The sequence below is a fragment of the Coptis chinensis genome, chromosome 4 (assembly GCF_015680905.1).
Source record: "Coptis chinensis isolate HL-2020 chromosome 4, ASM1568090v1, whole genome shotgun sequence".
Taxonomy (NCBI): Eukaryota; Viridiplantae; Streptophyta; class Magnoliopsida; order Ranunculales; family Ranunculaceae; genus Coptis; species Coptis chinensis.
Window position 1 is genome coordinate 71,550,147 of NC_141459.1, and position 21,602 is coordinate 71,571,748.

At 36.3% G+C, this 21,602-nt stretch overlaps 1 protein-coding gene across 1 annotated transcript; it reads left to right on the forward strand.

Annotated features, from left to right (window-relative positions):
- The first annotated feature begins 13,805 nt into the window (after positions 1–13,805).
- Positions 13,806–14,696, forward strand: LOC147504656 (uncharacterized). The gene has a single exon (XM_086605301.1). It carries the CDS (start codon positions 13,806–13,808, stop codon positions 14,694–14,696), a length of 891 nt encoding a protein of 296 aa, XP_086461427.1.
- Positions 14,697–21,602: the final 6,906 nt, after the last annotated feature.

A 21,602-nucleotide genomic window follows, 5' to 3' on the forward strand; every position in this document is an offset into this window, starting at 1 on the left:
AAAAAAAAAAAACTAGAATTTAACGAAAAGGAAGACGAAAAAAATCCAGATTTTCGTAACGTCTAAACAAATAAAGAAGAAAAGAGAGACGATCAGAATAAAGAAAGAACCTTTATCTAAGACATGATTTGAGCAGCCCTTTATCTGATAAATTGACGAGAAGGAGATGAGCATGGGCTTCAGACTCATTAGGCTTTAGCTTTGGAATTATGTTTCTTTTTTATGTTATTTTATTTTTTATTTTTATTTTTTTTTTCTGATTTTTGACGTTTCCAACAGCATGGATGTGTTAACATACCATCAGAAAATAATTAAACTAATTGTTCGATTTTCACAAACGGAAAACTATGATTCCTTACGCTTACCTTGGGTTAGCACACTACTAACAAAATTGTGTGCGCTACAAAATCACCCAAATAGTGTAGTAAGGTGATCCTTAATAAGCAAAACCAATCTCAAACCACCTCTAGATTGGGTTGTTCTAGGGGTTGGTCTGTGTAGAATTCATTGCCCGTGTTTTAAAAAATCACATGACTAGTGTTGTATCGAGAATCCTTTATTATAAGCACATGAAAAACAAGAACTTTTATAAAAACAACAAAGAAAAACTATTTTGAAAAAGAATGTAAAATAAAGAAAAAGAAAAATGTATACTCGCTCCATAGAAGTACATTACTCAAACTACGAGTAAAAGTAATAACAAGAAATATATAATACGTGTACTCAAGGCTCCGAAACTTACAACCACACACTCCAAGTAGAAGGTCTAGTTACCTTATATGATGTATTCCATTGAAGTAATTATAAGAGAATGAATGGATTGGAAATACATCATGGTCATGGAAAAGACACTACTACAGAAAAGCTCATTAACCACTGTTTTAAAATTGTGGTAACAACTACTGTGATAAATACTTCTGACAGAACTGTGGTAATAAGTACCTCTTATTTACCACGATTTGTCTAATACCGTAGTATTATGACTGTCGAACCGTGGTTAATAGTCTTTACAATTCGCTATGTTTGTTGATAACCATGCATGGGAAATAGTGATAATAATTACCAGGGTTGGAAGAAAATTGTGGTTAACAAAATCTCCTTATATCACAGTGCTTACAAAACCGTGGTTTATAAAGCCCCATATTTTTTTATTCTCATCTTATTCTTTCAACCTACAAAATTATTAACCTGAAACCTTCCCATTTTCACCATATCCATAGTTCCACACTAGATATAAATAATTACACATTGCTCAATATAAACAATACACAGTGCAACAAACAAAAGAAACAAATTTAGACATGATCAGTCCCAAAATGTGCGTTTAATTACCTTTACAATGCTTCAAATACGCCCTTCTTATGCTTAATAAACAAACAACTCATAGCTTTTGCTACATTTTGCAAGATACATGCCATTTAGGACTTATACTTCTAATACATGCATTTTAGAGCAAAAAGGAGTGCTAACGACGCTGCTTGGGAAGATTGCAGCTTAGGAGAAAAAGTGATGAAAAGTCAAAGTCAATGGTCAACAGTTAGGGACTCAAAACCAAAAGACGGGAGATCATGTCCTTAACCCAAAAGACCAAAGATTATGTCCTTAACTCAAAAGTGGGCATCTTTAGCAAGCTTGTTTAAGAAGATACCTAAAGCATAAAGCAACCCTAATGAGGTGTCTTATTTCTAAAGGATGAGGGCAAAGTTGTAAAGTGTAAAAGGTGTAGTATATAAGCCAAAGTGAGAGAAGAGAGAACTTACCCTAGAATTAATCTTTGGTCATTAGGAGTAGTTTAATATATTTTAATTAATAGTTTAATTGTTATTTACATTGTTTTCCATTTTCATGTTCTTTAAGCTTTAGTCAATGAATCAAGTTCTTATTTGTCTTCAATACAAAGTTTTCAATCTTGTTTCCACTACTCTTATCTCATTACATCTTTCTAATCTTGCATTCATAACCCCAAACACAAGTTCACTCATTCGACAAGTTCAAATGAGTGTTACTTGGTGACTAAGCAATCTTAACAAATCTCTTTTCATACATGTTTTCATCTTAATAATCTTAAAAGTCTAGTTTTCAAGCTTCCCATTAAACAACTAAAGTTTTTACTTTTATAACACCAAAAACAACCCATAGTTTGATTAGAAAAGCTTAGAGAGTGAGAGTTTCTATCATCAAAACCATCATTCTTTGCATAGATTCAAGATGAACAACAACACCCCCCTACTCACCCACTTTGATCTACAAACATCAAATGGCGCCGCCGTCATGGATCTAGAACGAGGAAGAAGATGAAACAAATCAACACTCTCTAAACTCTCTTCTCAATCCAATTTTTTTAAAGTTTTTTTTTCTTATTTTAGTAACTGATAGTTTCGTTTCTTATATTTCCAAAAAGCTTTTGATCAAATGGAATCCGGGAATAGCTAAAGGAGGAGCAGTTGAGGTTGGACACAAAAAACGAGACAAAAAAGACTTGGTTAACCCGCGCCCGCACATGAAAAAAATCGCACTCGCGCCCTTGTCGTGCCTGCGCGTAAAACAATCAGCACCCGCGCCCTTGCCGCGCCCGCACCTCCAATTTCTCTACGGAAGAATCTTCGTATGTAAGCGATTTTTACTTTCCCCCAGTTAGTTTAATTCAACTGTTAGTAGATAAAAAATAGATAGATTTGCAAAGTTTTGAGTTTTCAAAACCAAAAAAATCAATTAAAAAAGAATTTAAAAAAGAATTTATTATTATTAATTAATTAAAATGAATTAGTAATCCATCAGTAAAGTTAAACATTAAAATTAATTTAGTAGCATACTTATGTTTTATTTTCTATTAATTGTTGTTTGTGCATGTTAGTTTAGGATAATATCATATAGTCAAGTCAAAATAAAATAAAATTATTAGGATAAAAACAAAATAGTTTAAGTTTTGAAAGTGTAGTCTTTTGGTTTAAGTTTACTTACCAAGAGTTGGGATTCAACCAACTTGGACCGGTTGAATGCGCGAGGCGAGTAGTGTGATATCACGTTCACGCATCTCAACCCAACTTGGGGGTTGGAGTTCCAATCTTTGAGGAACACTTTCTAGCTTTCAAAATCAAAATAATATTTCGTTTAATTAATCATTAGTGAATAGTTAATTAGCTAAACTTAGTTACTTTTCGTGTTTACCGTTTTCATAGTTTTAAGCCCACGAAGGCAACCAATTGTATCTTATTGGCTTTGCCACATTTCAACCCGACTTGTGGGTCTTAGATAGATTAAACTTGTAACCGTAAGGAAATGCTCGAATGGTGGGTTGATACATGATAAAACATAAAAATGAATAGTTTACCTACGAAATGAACGATAAAACTCAAAACGTAAGTAAACTAAAACTTATATTTTATTTATCTATATTTATCAAGTTTTCTACTCTCAATTCTATCAAAATAGAGTGGAGTAACAAATTCGTTCCACTCCTAGTCCTTCCGCATGCTGTGTTCTCTACGTATAAGTAAACTTAACTAAAGTCTAATGAGAGATTTACGAAATGGCAACTAGACTACGATGCAACTACCCACAAGATGCAACTAGTCGACTATTAGAACAACTATGGGAATGCTACGTCGATTCTATGATAAGGAGTTGAGGGGGATTGATTCCACCTTAACTCGACTTAATCCTACTAACGATTTAATCGTCGTAAGTAATCGAATTGAGCGCCCATGAACAATCTGGTTACTCCTAATCCTTAATTACACATGACATTTCTACCAATTCATAATTAGCATGTGAACGATTACACCCATTCTCATGGTGAACTAATCATTTCTAGAGTGGAAAGGAAATTACGACGGCTCTACGATAATCGAGATCAAGCTTACATCAAGGCTTCTCAACCCTCTCAAATGGAGGTTTAGCCGAGAATCATCACGCTATCATTCCCAATGGAATTCAAACAAGACATGATATAAAGATTGAAACTTTGCTTGTTTAAACTCAATTCAAAACTACTAATGCAATAATTGAATTAAACTAATAATGACAAATAATTAAATCTACGAATTGAAATTAAACAATTAATGGAAATGAAACTAGATTATGGAGAACACTATTTTATTAATATAATGAATTATAAAACAATGATTCAAATACTAAATTAATAATCTAACTAATCTAGGTCTAGCTATCTACGTAATAAGGGAATTTAGATCTAAACAATTGTAAATGACAAGAATCGAAATTGACAAACTAGCTATTTTATTTATCAAACTAATGAAGAACAATGATTCTAAAGATTAATCTAAAACAATAATTGAATTTAAACTAAACTTAATTTTATTACATGAAAACTAGATCTAGAATTATCTATATTTTTAGGTCTAACTAGCTACCATTAACAAAGAGTTAAGCTTTGGTTTTTATACTTTCAGATCCAAAAATCGTGCATGGGCTTAGAGCCATGTTTTGGGCCAGAGAATCAGGCCCAAAACCCAATTCTTTCAGTCCAAAAAAGCCTCTTCAGCTGCAGTTGGCTTCAACAGACTTTTTGTCCACTTCTGCTCCTTTTATTGGATCAAGGCTTAGACCATTGGAAAGCTCTTTCTGAGCCAGTCGTTTTGACATAAGGTAGGTCCCATTCCGAGGTCCGAGTCCAAAGATACGGCCTTCGGGAGTTCTGCTGACTTGTGTGCTGTTTCTACCCGCGTCGACTTTTCAGCTTTTGACTGGGCTTTAGAAAGGCGTTGTCTTCTTGAATCTTGGCCTTTAATCACAGAACTCCTTAGTAACCGACCTTTGCTCCTTTATCTCGCTAAGTGGCACATTTATGCACATAATGGACTTTGAAGCCTGAAATGCATAAAGACACGTAATCAGTGTTAAATCTTAATTATTACTGACATAATTGGTCTAAAAGTATGACTGTTATAGGGTTAAAACTACAGTTTTGGGCTCTTATCAAACCACCCCCAAACAGCATTTTGCTTGTCCTTAAGCAAAGATGAGAAATTAGAATAAGTGACCAAAAATGGAGTTCTAACTACTCTCGTTTCGCTGAGTGCGATTGCATTGACCATATGGAACAAGGCCTTAAACCACTAGGAATTCCCTAGTGGGCCGAGTTATAACCGTGAGAGTTTTCGGTGAAGGTACTCACAAACTTCATCTATACTACAACGACTAAGAAATAAAACTATTGTTTCCTTATTCATGCTCTAAATTAACTATACCTCTCACTAGCAATGCATATAGAGTAATCAAGTCGAAACCTAAGCTAATATATGCATAATAATCAATCATCTATAATAAACAAATATATAATGAGTAATATTATGAAATGCCTAGCAGGTTCGTTTCTGAAACTCGGAATAACGTCCATAAGTAGGTTCTCACAATAATAGTCAAGATACAACACTCTGATTTTTCCACTCAAGTTTATTTACTCCGATTAATGCGGTGGGCACACTTTACCTTACAATCTCAATGACAACAAGGAAGCCAGAGTCGATCAAACACATCTGCCACTTACTATCACACTAACCTATTCCTAATTGAGCTAGAGGTCTTTATTAGGTGTTGCGGGGATTAGGAGATGGTTTAAGAAGGAAGAAAATGAATATTCAAAAAAGACAAGTCTGAGATAATAGAGTCTTCATATTACTAGAGAAAACCTTGTTATTTACTTTTGCTTCCACACTTTGTTTCAATCCTTAGCCATATATATTTTTTTTCTTTTTCTTTGGCTTTTGACTCCTTTTATTCTATTTTTTTTTGGAGTTTTTATTTTATTTCTATTTTTATTTTTCTTTTCTTTGGATGAAAACTTCTTTTCTTTATTTTCTCAAGCAATTAACTAACTTTTTTTGTTTACACGGTTTTTCTTCTTCTTCTTTCTTCCTCATTCTATTCTCGGACTTATCTAAATTGGGTAGGTTGAATTTTTTATTTTGTTTTGTGCAGGGGTAAAAGGATTTGTGGTTTATGAAAGGCTAAAGAAAGGCTCGGAGGGGCGACTAGCGGAAAATAATTCATAGGTTTGAATTTCGGCTATATCGATCCAAAGAGGGCCTAAATTCTCGCTTTAGGATATGGTTTAGTGATCAAGCAAGTGGGCGTGTGATATCTCTATCCGGATTTTACTTCTCCCTTGTGTCATTTCTCAAATGTTTATTTCATATAAGGCTTTAGTCTATATTCTTACAGGATTTGTAGAATAAAGTACTCTAGCCTAGATTTGAAACTTATCGCTAACAATCATCGATACTCATGTAATATATTTATAGATAGATGCAAAGATTATTACCGACATATTAACCTAAGTTTCTAAAAATTATTCTAATGCAAAATCTACGTGAGACTTCTAGATTATTAAGAGCATAGAAGGAAAACAATACCAATATTCCTAAGTGTATAACATGAACTTATTTATTTATATTTTTGAATTTTTGAAATTTTAACTAGAAAACAAATGCATATTATACATATTTATATCCTAGCAGATGCCTTAATTACACGTGTTTCTATGCCCCCAAACAAGAAGCATGCTTTGTCCTCAAAGTATATTAAATAAAGAGGGTAGAAAAAATACCATTGAAACGCGTGAAATTCAGGAACATCTGCAAAACAAAGTTAGATCGTACTAATATAGGAAATAAAAACTGACTCAACTCTATAAGAGTTCTACCCATTATGGGGTTAACAAGAATCAAATTGCTTGGGACATAAGCAGACACTAAGTAAAATTAAAACTTACCTTATCTCCCGCTTTATTCGTCATCCTGCTCATCATCTTCTTCTATAAAGAAGTGAGGTTCCTTCGGCGATCTGCCATGCCATGATAATTTGCGGGCTTCCGCCATTTATCATCTATTATTGCTAACCTATTAAAGCCACTTGAATTACGGACGGTGTAGGGTGCAACCCGATGAGGTTGTATCCTCCACCCTTGCAAAGTCGTTACGACGGAAAGATCGAATAATACTATTGGTGGGTCGTATAGTGTCGATCGTAATCCAATCCGTGAAGCGTGTACAAAAAAATAGGAAAGAAACATAACATAATACGGAAATTAGAGCGGGCATAAGAAGATACTTATGCCTCATGCTATGGGCTCGTGCTAAACTAGATATCAAAGTTCGGGAAGGTCATGGCACATCGCCCCGTGGCTAAAAGCAAGGAAGGAAGGCGCAAGTGGTATCATTCCGGAAAGAAAAACGCCATTCCCCTAACATATTTAGCATGATCCAAAACATAACAGTTCAATGTTCATGGACAAGGGCTACCAAAGGCGGCGTTATATTCCCCTTGGTCCTCGATACGGAAAATGCTTGCCCCATAGGACTCATGCAAAAACTCATAAGTGTAGACATACATATTATCTACCCAATAACACCATGGGTCTTGTATTTCAGCGGGCATAGCAAGTCTAAGAACAAATGCTAGCAAGAACCTGGTAATTTCCATTGGTTCATCATCAATGTTGATGGAGAACACTTGTTCTCCATCGGTCTCTCAAAGAAAATGCAGTTATTGTAAAAATTAAGATGCTAGTGTTGGAGAATAAAATGCATTGGGTCTTACCATAAGCGGTTCCCAATATGGCGTATGTGATCGCCTCGCGAAACCAAGCACCATAAGTAGTGCTTTGGAACAAATCTTTGAAAGACTGTTCCGGTATCAATGTAGGAGATGTCATCTCAAAATTACGCTCTGGAATAGCTGCGAATGACCCGGGAACAACCCGCAGAAAAACTGGAATTTTTCGGTCCACGAAGTCGGATGCGAGCGCGCCTCGACTGATTTCGAATTCAGTGTTTGGCGAAGAAGTCGCTCACCTTGGGCGTGAAAGTACTCTATGTACAAAATTTCGACAAATGTGTAGAGAGGCGAGTGCGCTCCTGCGGAAGCTTGAGCGCTCAGAAGTCTTGAAGATCGAAAAATGAGACGAAACGTGGGAAACGTGGGAGTGAAAGGTGAGTGATGGAAGTTAGGTGTAGTGTGGGTTGTGAGTGTAGAATGAATGAAGTTTATATAGGTTTTAAGTTGCTAAAATGGATCGGGAAGTTGCCAAAAAGTTTTTACGGCAGTTTTCGGAAATAATAAAATTTCCAAACCCGAAAACGGAAACAACTCATTTTCTTGATTCTACAACAAACCTAGTATCTTTTAGGTTGAATTTAGGATAGAATCTACCTATTTTATCGAGATTTTATCCTACCATGATACTTATTCATAGATATGCCTAAACAGCCATATTTTCACCCTGACTCCGCAATAACTTCTAAAACAAGGGTCATATAAAAATCATGCTGGAATAGATAACACCACCCCCAAACAATTTGGGAAGGTGGGATCAATATTAAACAATCACGCACAATAAAAATAACGATATTATATTAAAATTGGCATTAAATGCCCTTTTACTACAAAATCCAAATTACGGAATTAAACCTTATATTAAAATAACTAACAATAATAAAACTACAAATAAAAAACATCAAACTATACTATCCCTAACTACTTCAAGATCTTGGTAGTGGAGGGCACATTTCGGGAGATGGCTCTTGAGCTCGATGGGCCGACACCATTAGATCTTTTCGGTGGCGGCTTCGTGCCTCGATGGTGTGTCCTCAGAAGGAGAATCCCCGTGAGGTGGGAATCGTCACTACCCCCTAGTTGTTATTTCGCTTAGTTTGATCCTCTATAAATTTATAAGCCTCCGAGGCTCCTTTACTTAAGAAACTACCCCCATTCATTATGTCAAGGACTTCTTTATGGTGGTGTAGAAGTCCTTTGAAAAGGCACGAACTAACGTGTCTTTCGCTAGGTTATGATGTGGACACTCTATAAGGAGATCAGTGAAACGATTCCAAGCCCTCGAAAATGATTCATGAGGATTTTGTCGAAAGAAATGAATCTTGGAAAGCATCTCATCCGTCTTTAGGGGTGGGTAAAAATATTCCATAAACAGCTGAACAAGTTTAGCCCACGAGTCCACAGAATTAGGCACTTGGGCAGTTAACTAAGACGCCGCCTTATTGGCTAAGGTGAAAGGGAATACCCTCAGTTTAATTTGTTCCGCACCAACCGTAGGATGATGGAATGTTGTAAGGACTTGTTCAATCCTACGCGTATGCCGATAAGGTTTTCATGGTCTAAACCATGAAAAGCGGGTAACAAATTAAAAATATTTGGGGGGATTCGAAATCCCCACCTTGGGTCCGCTAGAAGCGATGCAAGATTTGGGGCTATCGCTCAAGGCTTTATAAAAGTCAGAGAGGAGTCTCTCGCCGTCGGGCATTTGTCGAGGGTAGAGTATGTGGAATAGTAGCTAGAGGTGCAATGAGTGGTATACTAGATAGGCATGCTTGTTGATATTTAACGTGTAATTATGCTCGGTGTTTTGTTCGACCGGATCTTAATCTCATACAAGGCTAAGACCAAACTTAGCTAATTACGCCAACACTCCAAACAAATCGATATACTAGTATAAACCTCTAACGAGGAGATCGCGAGGTGTGGAAGAAAGGAATACCTGATTGCGTCCTTGCTTCGCTTATGAATAGCGTCTTGTTTACGCATGTTCGATTATATATAACAAGTTAGAACACGAAAAACTTGAAAAATCGAAGTTGAATCAAACTGTGGAAATCCGGCAAAATTCAAAGCGGGTCATCCTTTTTGGGGTGAATTCGCTTCGGTGTAAGTTTAAGTTACAGTGTTTGGTGGTCGCTTCAGCTTGGCGAATTGGTCGGCTTCCAATAACTTGAAGTATGCAAGCGCTCCTTTTAGAAGCGTGAAGTCGGCGCTCCGTGCAATTTTTTTCTCGGAAGTTTTCAATGCTGAAATGGACAACCACAGTATGAATCAAACAAGGGTGAGTGGGTTTAATGGGACTTTAAGAAGAGTACTTATACTACGAAAACAATGCGAAAGTGAAACTAAGATGGCAGCGGCGCCATTTGATAAAACATAAAAATGAATAGTTTACCTACGAAATGAACGATAAAACTCAAAACGTAAGTAAACTAAAACTTATATTTTATTTATCTATATTTATCAAGTTTTCTACTCTCAATTCTATCAAAATAGAGTGGAGTAACAAATTCGTTCCACTCCTAGTCCTTCTGCATGTTGTGTTCTCTACGTATAAGTAAACTTAACTAAAGTCTAATGAGAGATTTACGAAATGGCAACTAGACTACGATGCAACTACCCACAAGATGCTACTAGTCAACTATTAGAACAACTATGGGAATGCTACGTCGATTCTATGATAAGGAGTTGAGGGGGATTGATTCCACCTTAACTCGACTTAATCCTACTAACGGACGATAAATTCGTAATCGAATTGAATCGCCCAGCAGAGAACAATCTGGTTACTCCTAATCCCTAATTACACATGGCATTTCTACCAATTCATAATTAGCATGTGAACGATTACACCCATTCTCATGGTGAACTAATCATTTCTAGAGTGGAAAGGAAATTACGACGGCTCTACGATAATCGGGATCAAGCTTACATCAAGGCTTCTCAACCCCCTCAAATGGAGGTTTAGCCGAGAATCATCACGCTATCATTCCCAATGGAATTCAAACAAGACATGATATAAAGATTGAAACTTTGCTTGTTTAAACTAAATTCAAAACTACTAATGCAATAATTGAATTAAACTAATAATGACAAATAATTAAATCTACGAATTGAAATTAAACAATTAATGGAAATGAAACTAGATTATGGAGAACACTATTTTATTAATATAATGAATAATAAAACAATGATTCAAATACTAAATTAATAATCTAACTAATCTAGGTCTAGCTATCTACGTAATAAGAGAATTTAGATCTAAACAATTGTAAATGACAAGAATCGAAATTGACAAACTAGCTATTTTATTTATCAAACTAATGAAGAACAATGATTCTAAAGATTAATCTAAAACAATAATTGAATTTAAACTAAACTTAATTTTATTACATGAAAACTAGATCTAGAATTATCTATATTTTTAGGTCTAACTAGCTACTATTAACAAAGAGTTAAGCTTTGGTTTTTATACTTTCAGATCCAAAAATCGTGCATGGGCTTGGAGCCATATTTTGGGTCAGAGAATCAGGCCCAAAACCCAATTCTTTCAGTCCAAAAAGGCCTCTTCAGCTGCAGTTGGCTTCAACAGACTTTTCGTTCACTTTTGCTCTTCTGATTGGATCAAGACTTAGACCATTGGAAAGCTCTTTCTGAGCCGGTCGTTTTGACATAAGGTAGGCCCCATTCCGAGGTCTGAGTCCAAAATCTGACGCCCGGAAGTTCTCATTGATTTGTGTGCTATTTCTGCCCCGCGTCGACTTTTCAGCTTTTGACCGGGCTTTAAAAAGGCTTTGTCTTCTTGAATCTTGGCCTTTAATCATGGAACTCCTTAGTAACCGACCTTTGCTCCTTTATCTCGCTAAAGTGGCACATTTCTGCACATAATGGACTTTGAAGCCTGAAATGCATAAAGACACGTAATCAGTGTTAACTCTTAATTATTACTCACATAATTGGTCTAAAAGTATGACTGTTACAGGGTTAAAACTACAGTTTTGGGCTCTTATCAATACACAAGACACCAAACACTTCGTCAACCCCACCACGCTGCCTTCACCCCAAAAGTCGTGTACGTATACCTTGGGTGGTACTTTCTAAACCTCCTCACTCTAAAGTGTTAGAGGATACTTGCATGTTCAAGGCATGATTGTATGATTGTGTGATTTCTGATTCAGTTTTGTATTTACATTTAACGCTAAGGCTAAACCTGAGCCCTTAAATAACAAAAGTGGGATTAAGCCCCACTTAGAACGGGCATTGATCGCTCAAATTGATACATAGACTTAACTAAAACTTAAAATCAATCAAGCAGAGTCAATCTAGTCACGTCCATCAGGACAAACATTTAACACGAACAAAGAGAGTAGTGAGCTACCAGATTCCAGTGGACCAACCACCTTACTCACTCCCCTCCCTTAGATTCATCGTGAGTGAGATTCTTGGTGGCACACCATCTGGTGAAGTAGCAATCTTCTCCCTTGATGCGTGTAGTTCCCAAAACTCAGTTCCGCACCCACTGTTCAATTCAAACAGGGCATAGTTTCTAATCTATAGACATTGCATGCAAACTTTTCAAAAACTTCAAAGCTACAAACGAATTTCGCTATTTGAGCATCCAATACATTTGTGTGCGCATATAGGTAGATTCTAAATAGTCTTGCAATTATGCATGAGACTACGCTCAGGCTATATAAAGCTTAACGCGTTTAAAACTTACCCACGTAGGAGAGCATGTTGATCTATACATACTCCTATTTCTCATCCCCCACTTGCTAAGATGGCGGACGAGGTTGTACAAGCTGAAGAGCCTATCTCTAGTTTCTACACACCGTTACAAGATAGCCCTCCATCTTGTATACGACTCACACAGCTCATGAACGATTTTCGCATCATACCAATCATGTTCAATCTTTTACCCGTCTTTCACGGTTTTGAGCATGAGTTACTGTACGAACACCTATGTCGGATACATGAGGTATGCAATACTTTCAATCATCCGGGCATTTATGATGATCAGGTTAAACGAAGAGGGTTTCCCTTCACTCTAGCTGGCAAGAGCCATGCATGGCTTCTATCTCAGAAGCCCAATTCTTTCGATACATGGGAAAAGGTAGTGTTCTCCTTCATGAAGAAGTACTTTCCACCAAAGAAAATAGAAGAGATAGTAAGCAAGATACAATTCTTTAGACAGAGTTCGAGTGATACATTCTCCAAAGCATGGGATAGATTCTCTGACCTGCTCCATTCATGTCCTCACCATAAACTAGAAAAATCCACTCTTGTCCAATGTTTTTTCAAAGGTCTTCTCCAAGAACACAAAGTCACACTAGACATCTTGAGTAATGAAAACTTTTTAGATAAAGATGCTATAGAAGCTCTAACCTTTCTTGAGAACCAAGCAGAAAAGAGTACTCATTGGGGCAACACAAACAATTCTAGAACATCCCAACCCAGTACCTTTAAAGGCAATGGTATCTTTGAGGTAAAATCTGATCCAGAGATTAGAACACTAATCAAAACCCTCACAAGAAAGATAGATGCCCTCGCAACCAAACAAAAAGGCCATACTCCTCAACCAGTCATGAACATTGATATAGCACCATGCACTTTCTATTTCGATTTAAATCACGTATCTACCCATTGTCCCTTACTCTACAACATTGCATCACTTCAATCAGAAGAAGTTTGTGCTTTTAATGTACCAAATACACCATGGAGGCAACACCCAAATTTTCAATGAATTACTAATCCACAAACCCAACCACCTCCAGGGTTCACAAATCATGTCAAACCATAAAATACATTCAATTAGTTTAGACAAGGATAAGGTACCTACACCCACAATCATAATAGAGCAATGGTTCTATCCAATTTTAACCAAAACTACAAAAATCCACCAATCAACAACCAAAGAGGCCTAGTTCTAGTTACCCAACCTACTAGTGTTCCGTTAGATAAAACATCCGAGATGATGCTATCTTTGATGCAACAACAAACACATATCATGATAACCATAAAATAAACAATCCATCTGTTACATCAAAGATAAAAACAAGCTACCAATGATCAAAATGAAACTCCTAAATCATAAGAGATCAAAGCAGTCACAACTTTGCGTTCTGGCAAAATAGTTGACAATAGAGTAGTCTTGCCTAAAGACTACCCATTACAATACAGTACCAATATTACCAGAACCAGAATCTGAAAAATAGATACCTCCAAATGTCCCTATGGATATTCCTGTTCTTAAACCATCATCTCACGCATATGACCCAGTTATGAAATATAAACCAAAGGCACCTTTTCCAGCATGCTTGATGACACCCAAGGATGATGAAAATTTTGATGAAATCAAAGAGACATTGAAGAATCTAACCATAAATCTACCGTTTCTAGATGCCATCAAACATTTACCCAAACATGCCAAATTTCTCAAGGATATGTGCACCAATAAAAGAAGAACTAACATTTCAAAAGTTACCATCCTTACAAAACAATTTCCATCCCTCACAGAAACCAATGGAATCATCAAGTATAAAGATCCTGGTCGTCTGACCATTCCTTGCACTATAGGAGATAAGTACATAACTACTGCTCTGCTCGATCTTGGAGCAAGTGTTAACCTCCTTCCATACTACCTATTCAAACAACTCGGTTTTCACGAGCTTATACCTACAACTATGACATTACAACTAGCCGATCGCTCCATCAAATACCCAAAAGTCATAGTTGAAAATGTTCTAGTCAAAGTAAAATATTTTTACTACCCTGTGGATTTCATCATCCTTGACACCGAAGCAGTTCATGATTCCATACCTATTATTTTAGGGCATCATTTTTTGGCAACAACCAATGCCCTTATCAATTGCCGTAATGGATCTATGACCATGTCTTTCAGAAATCTTTCAGTGGAAGTTAATGTTTTTAAGATGATGAAGCAACAAATGGAAGAGGAATTAGATGGAGAAGTGAGTATGATAGAAAATGTCGTCCAAGAATATTGCGACAAAACTTTTCAAGAAAATTATGTGCATCAATTCTTATCCTTTGGAGACTCTGATTACGACATAGATCATTATATGGAAGATACCAGTAACAACTTGGCATCCGTTACCTTGTAGAATTCAGAAGATGATCTACCTAAACATAAGGAGAACTCACCAGCCCAAGTGTTTACTGTGGAAGAACAAAACCCTGTGGAAACCTTGTTACCCAAATCACCTACATCTGACCTTAAAACTTTCCCTCCCGACTTAAAATATATTTATCTTTATTATAATGGCACCCATCCCATCATCATCTCATCCCAGTTACCAAAAAAGGAAGAAGAGCATCTGATTAGAGTAATTCAAGAACATTGCTCTGCAATTGGTTGATCTCTTGATGATATAAAAGGAATTGATCCAAAGATTTGCACACACAGGATTCATTTGGAAGAGAATTCTAAGACTTCTAGAGAACCACAACTTCGTTTAAATCCCGCTATGAAAGAAGTAGTGTGAGAAAAGATTTTACGATTACTGGATACTGGAATCATTTATCCCATATCTGAGAGTGAATGGGTTAGTCCTATTCATGTAGTACCAAAAAAATCTGGGATTATAATGGTTCGTAATGCAAATGGGGAGTTACTTCCAACACGAGTTCCTATCATGTGGAGGATTTGTATTGATTATAGGAAGTTGAATGTTGTCAAGAGAAAAGATTATTTTCCCTTGCCTTTTATTGATCAGATGCTTGAACGCCTAGCAGGACATGCTTATTACTATTTTTTGGATGGATATTCAGGATATTTTCAGATTTTAATCGATGAAACCGACCAAGAAAAGACCACCTTCACTTGCCCTTTTGGAACCTATGCTTATACATGTATGCCCTTCGGTCTTTGTAATGCACCTGCCACATTTCAACGCTGTATGTTACACATTTTCAGTGATATGGTGGAGAGATTCATAGAAGTTTTTATGGATGATTTTTCCCTTTATGGAGATTCTTTTGACGACTGCCTATCTAATATTTCTAAAGTATTTGCGAATTGTCAGGAGAAGAATCTAGTCCTTAATTGGGAAAAGTGTCACTTTATGGTAAAAAAAGGGAATAGTGTTAGGTCACATTGTGTCTAAAAATAGTATAGAGGTTGATAAAGCTAAAATAGATAAAATTTCTACTCTACCTAATCCACCGACAATCCTTGATATTCGAGCCTTTCTAGGCCATGCTGGTTTTTATAGAAGATTCTTTTAAAATTTCTCAAAAACTGCTAAACCTTTAACCAATCTTCTTATAAACGATACACCCTTTGAGTTTAATTCGGATTGCATATAGGCTTTTGAAGCTTTGAAAGCTGCCTTAATAACTGCTCCTATAATTCAACCTCTTGATTGGTCGAAACTGTTTGAGCTCATGTGTGACGCTAGCGACTATGCTTTTGGTGCCGTACTAGGTAAAAAACATGATAATGCACAAATAGTTATTTAATATGCAAGTAAAACACTACATGAAGCTCAACGGAATTATACAACCACCAAAAAAGAATTTTTAGCCATTGTCTATGCTTTAGACAAATTTTGTCCTTATTTGGTAGGTTCAAACACAATAATTTACACCGATCATCCAGCACTTAGGTACTTTCTCGCGAAGAAGGATGCTAAGCAGAGATTAATCCGATGGATCCTTCTCGTGCAAGAGTTAATGTTGGAGATTAAAGATAAAAAAGGAGTTAAAAATGTAGTGGCTGACCACCTATCTAGATTAACCAATGATAGCAACAGTGATTTCGCTTCCATTTCAGATTCTTTTCCTGATGATCACTGATAACTAAATTTTAATAGATGTAAAAACAATGTTTCTACAGTACTAAATCAAATTAATCATTCAATATTCTACTTTCTAAACATGTTGGTAAGAAGAGAGTAATTGTTTTCGATCCACTCTTGCTTGCACGTACTTGACACAAATTTAGACTAAACAAAAGATTCAATAATAAGAGAGCAACTTATAATATGAAAATAGTAGATAAAAGATACGAAACAGTAGATTTATATGAGAGAAAGATATAGAGAGAGGTAATCCACCATGCGATTTGATTGGTTATTAGTTTAGTCATTGAATTGTTTTTCTTTGATCCCTAGTAAACAACCTACATCTCTATAGTCATTGCTTGATTAGCATGAGAGATTAGCACCCGCACAAATCTCTTTGATGGGGTTTCTAATATCTAGTTCTTTGTTATGAGCTCTATCTCTAGACACTCACAACGAAGAACTTGAAGTTCTTATGCAAAACAATAATGAAACTAATTTCTAATCATCCTCACGTGGCTTCATTTATCCCCTCTAATGGAGGTTTTAGTCTTGTGTCATTGGATTAATTAAACTAAAGCAAGAAGAAGAAGATATAATAATAAAAACAAGAATTGAAATTGAACTAAAGCTTTATTGAAGAAGGTTTAATGGAGGCTACAAGAATAAACTATTCTAACCCTAAAATAAACTAAAACTAATAATAAACTAAGGGGTTTGAGAGAAAAGAAGAGGAGAGGAGTGTTTAGCCTTAACCCTCTTTATATAGGAGAGGGTTAGGGTTATATTTTCGTGCATTGATAAAAAAAGGGGGGCTTTGGGCCTCTAATATGAGCCCAAAGTCCATTAGATTAAGTCTAAAGAGGCCACAACTGTTGAAAATTACTTATATGCCCTTTTCATCCATGTTTACAGTTCTTATCGAGGCAAAGATAGGTCCATTGGAAAGCTGGTTTCGAGCCAATCGTTTTGACATAAAGTAGGCCCAATTCTGAGGCCCGAGTCCAAAGATACATCCTGTTGAAGTTATGTTAACTTTTATGTTCTTTTTCTACCCGGATTGACTTTGATTTCCCAGCTTTGATTGGGTTTGAAAAAGGCTTTTCTTCATGATTCTTGGGCTTTAAACATAGAACTTCCTCAGCAATTATCTTGACTCATTTTCCATGCAAAAAGTGGTGCTTTTAGTCACCTAATCAACTTCAAGTCCTGAAATGCACAAAAATATGTAAACAGTAATAACTCTAATTTATTATAAACATAATTGGCCCAAGTAGAATACTATTAAGGGGCTTAAGCTACACTTTTGGGTGCTTATCAAGCACCTTTACGCTATCCTGACTGCACTTTGGTATGCTGATATTGTGAACTATCTGGTGACTGAAGACACTCCACCCTTATGGAATAGAAATCAGTAGAAGAAGTTTTTAGCCCAAGTAAAGTACTATCATTGGGATGATTTTTATCTTTTCAAGTATTGTCGAACCAGATTATCCGATGTTGCATTCCAGATTGGGAACAATCTGCAGTTCTTTCTTTTTGTCACGAACAGTCTTGTGGAAGACATTTTAGTGCAAATAAAGCTGCATCTAAAGTGTTGCAATGTGGATTCTATTGGTCAACACTCTTTCGTGATGCTTTTGATCATTGTAAAGCTTGCCTTTGTTGCCAACATCTTGGTCATATTTCTAAACGTAATATGATACCCTTAAATCCCATTCTCATAGTGGAGATTTTTTATGTTTGGGGCATCGATTTCATGGGACCCTTTCCAACATCTCATGGGTTCATCTACATCCTAGTCGCCATAGACTATGTACCCAAATGGATCAAGGGCATACCATGCCGTAACAATGACAACAAAACTGTCATGTCTTTTATAAAAGAAAATATTTTTCAAGATTTGGTATTCCAAAAGCCATCATTAGTGATGGTGGGTCACATTTTTGCAACCGAGTCTTTGAACATGTCATGAGAAAATATGGAGTAACCCACAAGGTTGCAACTCCATATCATCTCCAAACAAGTGGTCAAGTGGAAGTCTCTAATCGAGAGATTAAGTGTATCTTGGAGAAAACAGTTAATCCAAATAGGAAAGACTAGTCTCTCCGTCTAAATGATGCCTTATGGACATATCAAACTGCTTTTAAAACACCTATAGGGATGTCACCCTACAGGCTTGTCTTTGGAAAACCTTGTCATCTGCCCTATTGGCAAAAAAAAGTTAATTACAATCTCGATGCGGCAAGTGAAAAACGTAAACTACAAATAAATGAACTTGAAGAAATTCGAAATAATTCTTATGATATCTCAAAAGATTACAAAACCAACATCAAAAGAATTCATGACAAACATATTTTATGAAAACATTTCGAAATTGGTCAAAATGTTTTACTTTACAACTCAAGATTGCACCTATTTCCAGGAAAACTAAATACTCGATGGACTGGTCCTTACAAGATAACTGCAGTCACCTCTTATGGGGCTATCACTTTGAAAGATTACAAGGATAACAACACATTCCAAGTAAATGGTCAACACTTAAAACACTATCATGAGTTACAGTCTATGGATGTAGGAGAAACCCTTCTCCATGACCATATCTATGAGGATTAATTCCTATTTTCTATGATGTATTTCCAATCCATTCATTCTCTTACATTTGCTTCAATGGAATACATCATAAAAGGTAACCAGACCTTCTAATTGGAGTGTGAGGTTGTAAGTGCCGGAGCCTTGAGTCCACGTATACCTTGCATATTCCTTGTTATCACTTTTACTCATAGTTTGAGTAGTGTACTTCTGTGGAGCAAGTATACATTTATCTTTTTCTTTATTTTACATTTTTTTTCAAAATAGTTTTTCTTTGTTGTTTTTACAGAAGTTCTTATTTTTTCTGTGCTTATAATAGAGGATTCTCGATACAAAACTAGTCTTGTGATTTTCTAAAACACAGGTAATGGATTCTACATGAACAAACCCCTAGAAAAACACAATCTAGGGGCGGTTTGAGATTAGTTTTGCTTATTAAGGGTTGTCTATAACACCGTGTTATTTGCACGGGTCAGGATGTATCATGTCTTGCCCAGTAAATCCCTCAACTTGTATGCCTGAATCTCTGTCTGTCTGGATTGGGTTCACCTGAGCCGACATGAAACTTGCCTACAACAATCTGTTATGATATGTTTTTAATCACTGCTTTTGTACGAGTTCTTTGTATATATCTCTATATAGTTTTTTTTTCTTCAAAAATTTGAGGATATAAAAATTTAAAATCTTATATCCCAGAGTATCCAAAATGATACTGGATAAATGTATGATTTTATCTTATTGTAAAAACCCTCTATATGGTTAGAGATACCTTTTGAGAAAAAAAAAACAAACAAACTCGATGAGGTGTTGAAATCTAGAATTAAATAAATGGTGTAACCCAAAGTGAAACCATGCTCTGTTTTATTCTATGCACTTCTCCATGTTTGTCTCGAGAATCTAACGTTAAAAGACTCAAAATTGTACAAAGTTTTCATCTAGCAAAAATTTACTTTCTTCCCCCATTTTTTTCAAAAATTTCTTTTCTTCCCCCAATTTTCAAAAAATTTCTTTTCTTCCCCCTTTTCTAAAAAACCTTTCAAAATGTCTAAAAACAGTTATTCTCTACCGAGCCAATAGAGATGTGTACCCTCTGATTATGAAGTTTTTGCATCTCTTCCATTTGATATTCAACTTGATATCTGAAAGAGAATTCACACCATCACACCTAGTGTAGGAAAAAGTTCCTACGCGTGCAAAAGACGTACAGTTAGGGAAAACTAGTGTATGCGCTGTCAAACACCAGATTGCCTTAGCCTTCAACCACTTAGTGAAGATTTAGTTTTCACATTTTATACTTGTTTAACACTAGCAAGTTGTCAACAACTTCTACGTGTCATTCCACCGTCTGGTTGGGGATGATCCGTGTTGTATTCAGTCTTATGGATCTGACTATAAACGATCTACCTTTTTACAGCTTTCCAAAAATTTAATCTAAAAAAATTAATTAGTCTTTAATTTCACGTTTGTATATTCTTTCCACCATCCATTCCCTTTTCTTTCATAACATTCTTATTAATTCATTCCACTATTCGTACACATTTGATTTTAGGTTGGCACACTCTATTCTTTTTTAGAGCTCATTTGTGTCCACAACTTATGTCATCTACACGCTTCAAGGCATTCATATATTGTAGGGGTCATATTTGTGACATGGGATATCATTGCTGGCAAATGAACTGTATGCAGAATAGGGAAGAGAAGACAGGGTGCAGCGGATAGAATCCGCGGAACCATAACCGCCGAGAACTGCGGTGAATGTCTTGGGTGGCAAGTGGGCTGTGGGCAGAGTAGGGAGGATACTGTAAGGTGCACCAGATAGGAGCCGCGGAACCCTAACTACCGAGAACTGCGGTGAAAGTAGAGGGACAGGTGGAGAGATAGGAGACAGAGGATAAGAGTGGATAGACGAACGAGAGAGAGCGGTTAGAAAAAGAGGAAGATATAAAGACAGAGAGGAGAGAGAAAGAAATGAAAAAAAAGAAGATGAGAAGAAAAAGAGGAGAATAGTGAAGAGTAAGGAATTATTATCAGTAAGATTTTAGGTTGTAATAATTGGAGATACATATATCATCTTGGTGAGTCATACTTGGGGAGAGGAAATGGTAATGGAATATGAAGGGGATGTCAGCCACGACCCTTTGGATCCTTGGGATATGCGCAATGGGTGGAGAGTTTTCATAGATGGTTCTGTTACGGACACAGGAAATGGAATTGGGGTCGTGTTGGTGACTCCTAAAAACAATCGCCTTGAGTTATCTATGAAACTGGGTTTCGTGGCTTCAAATAATGAGTCTGAATATGAAGCTGTAATAGCTGGATTAAACTTGGCCAAAGATTTGGGGGTGAATGAGTTGTCTGTTTTCTCATATTCCAATTTGGTAATTTGTCAAGTGAATGGAGGGTTTGCGGCTCGCTACCCCAGGATGTCGAGGTACCTCGAGGTCCTACATCGAAGGGCAAGAAAGTTCCACAAAATAAAGTTTGCCCACCTAGGCCGCAGAGAGAATAGACACGCCGATGCTTTAGCTTATGTGGCGGAGGTTGTTCCTGGTTTAGAGGGTTGGTCTATTGAAGTTAGAGTATTGAGTAAGCCTAGTACATCAAATGAGGATCAGGTTTGCCTCACCACAAAGA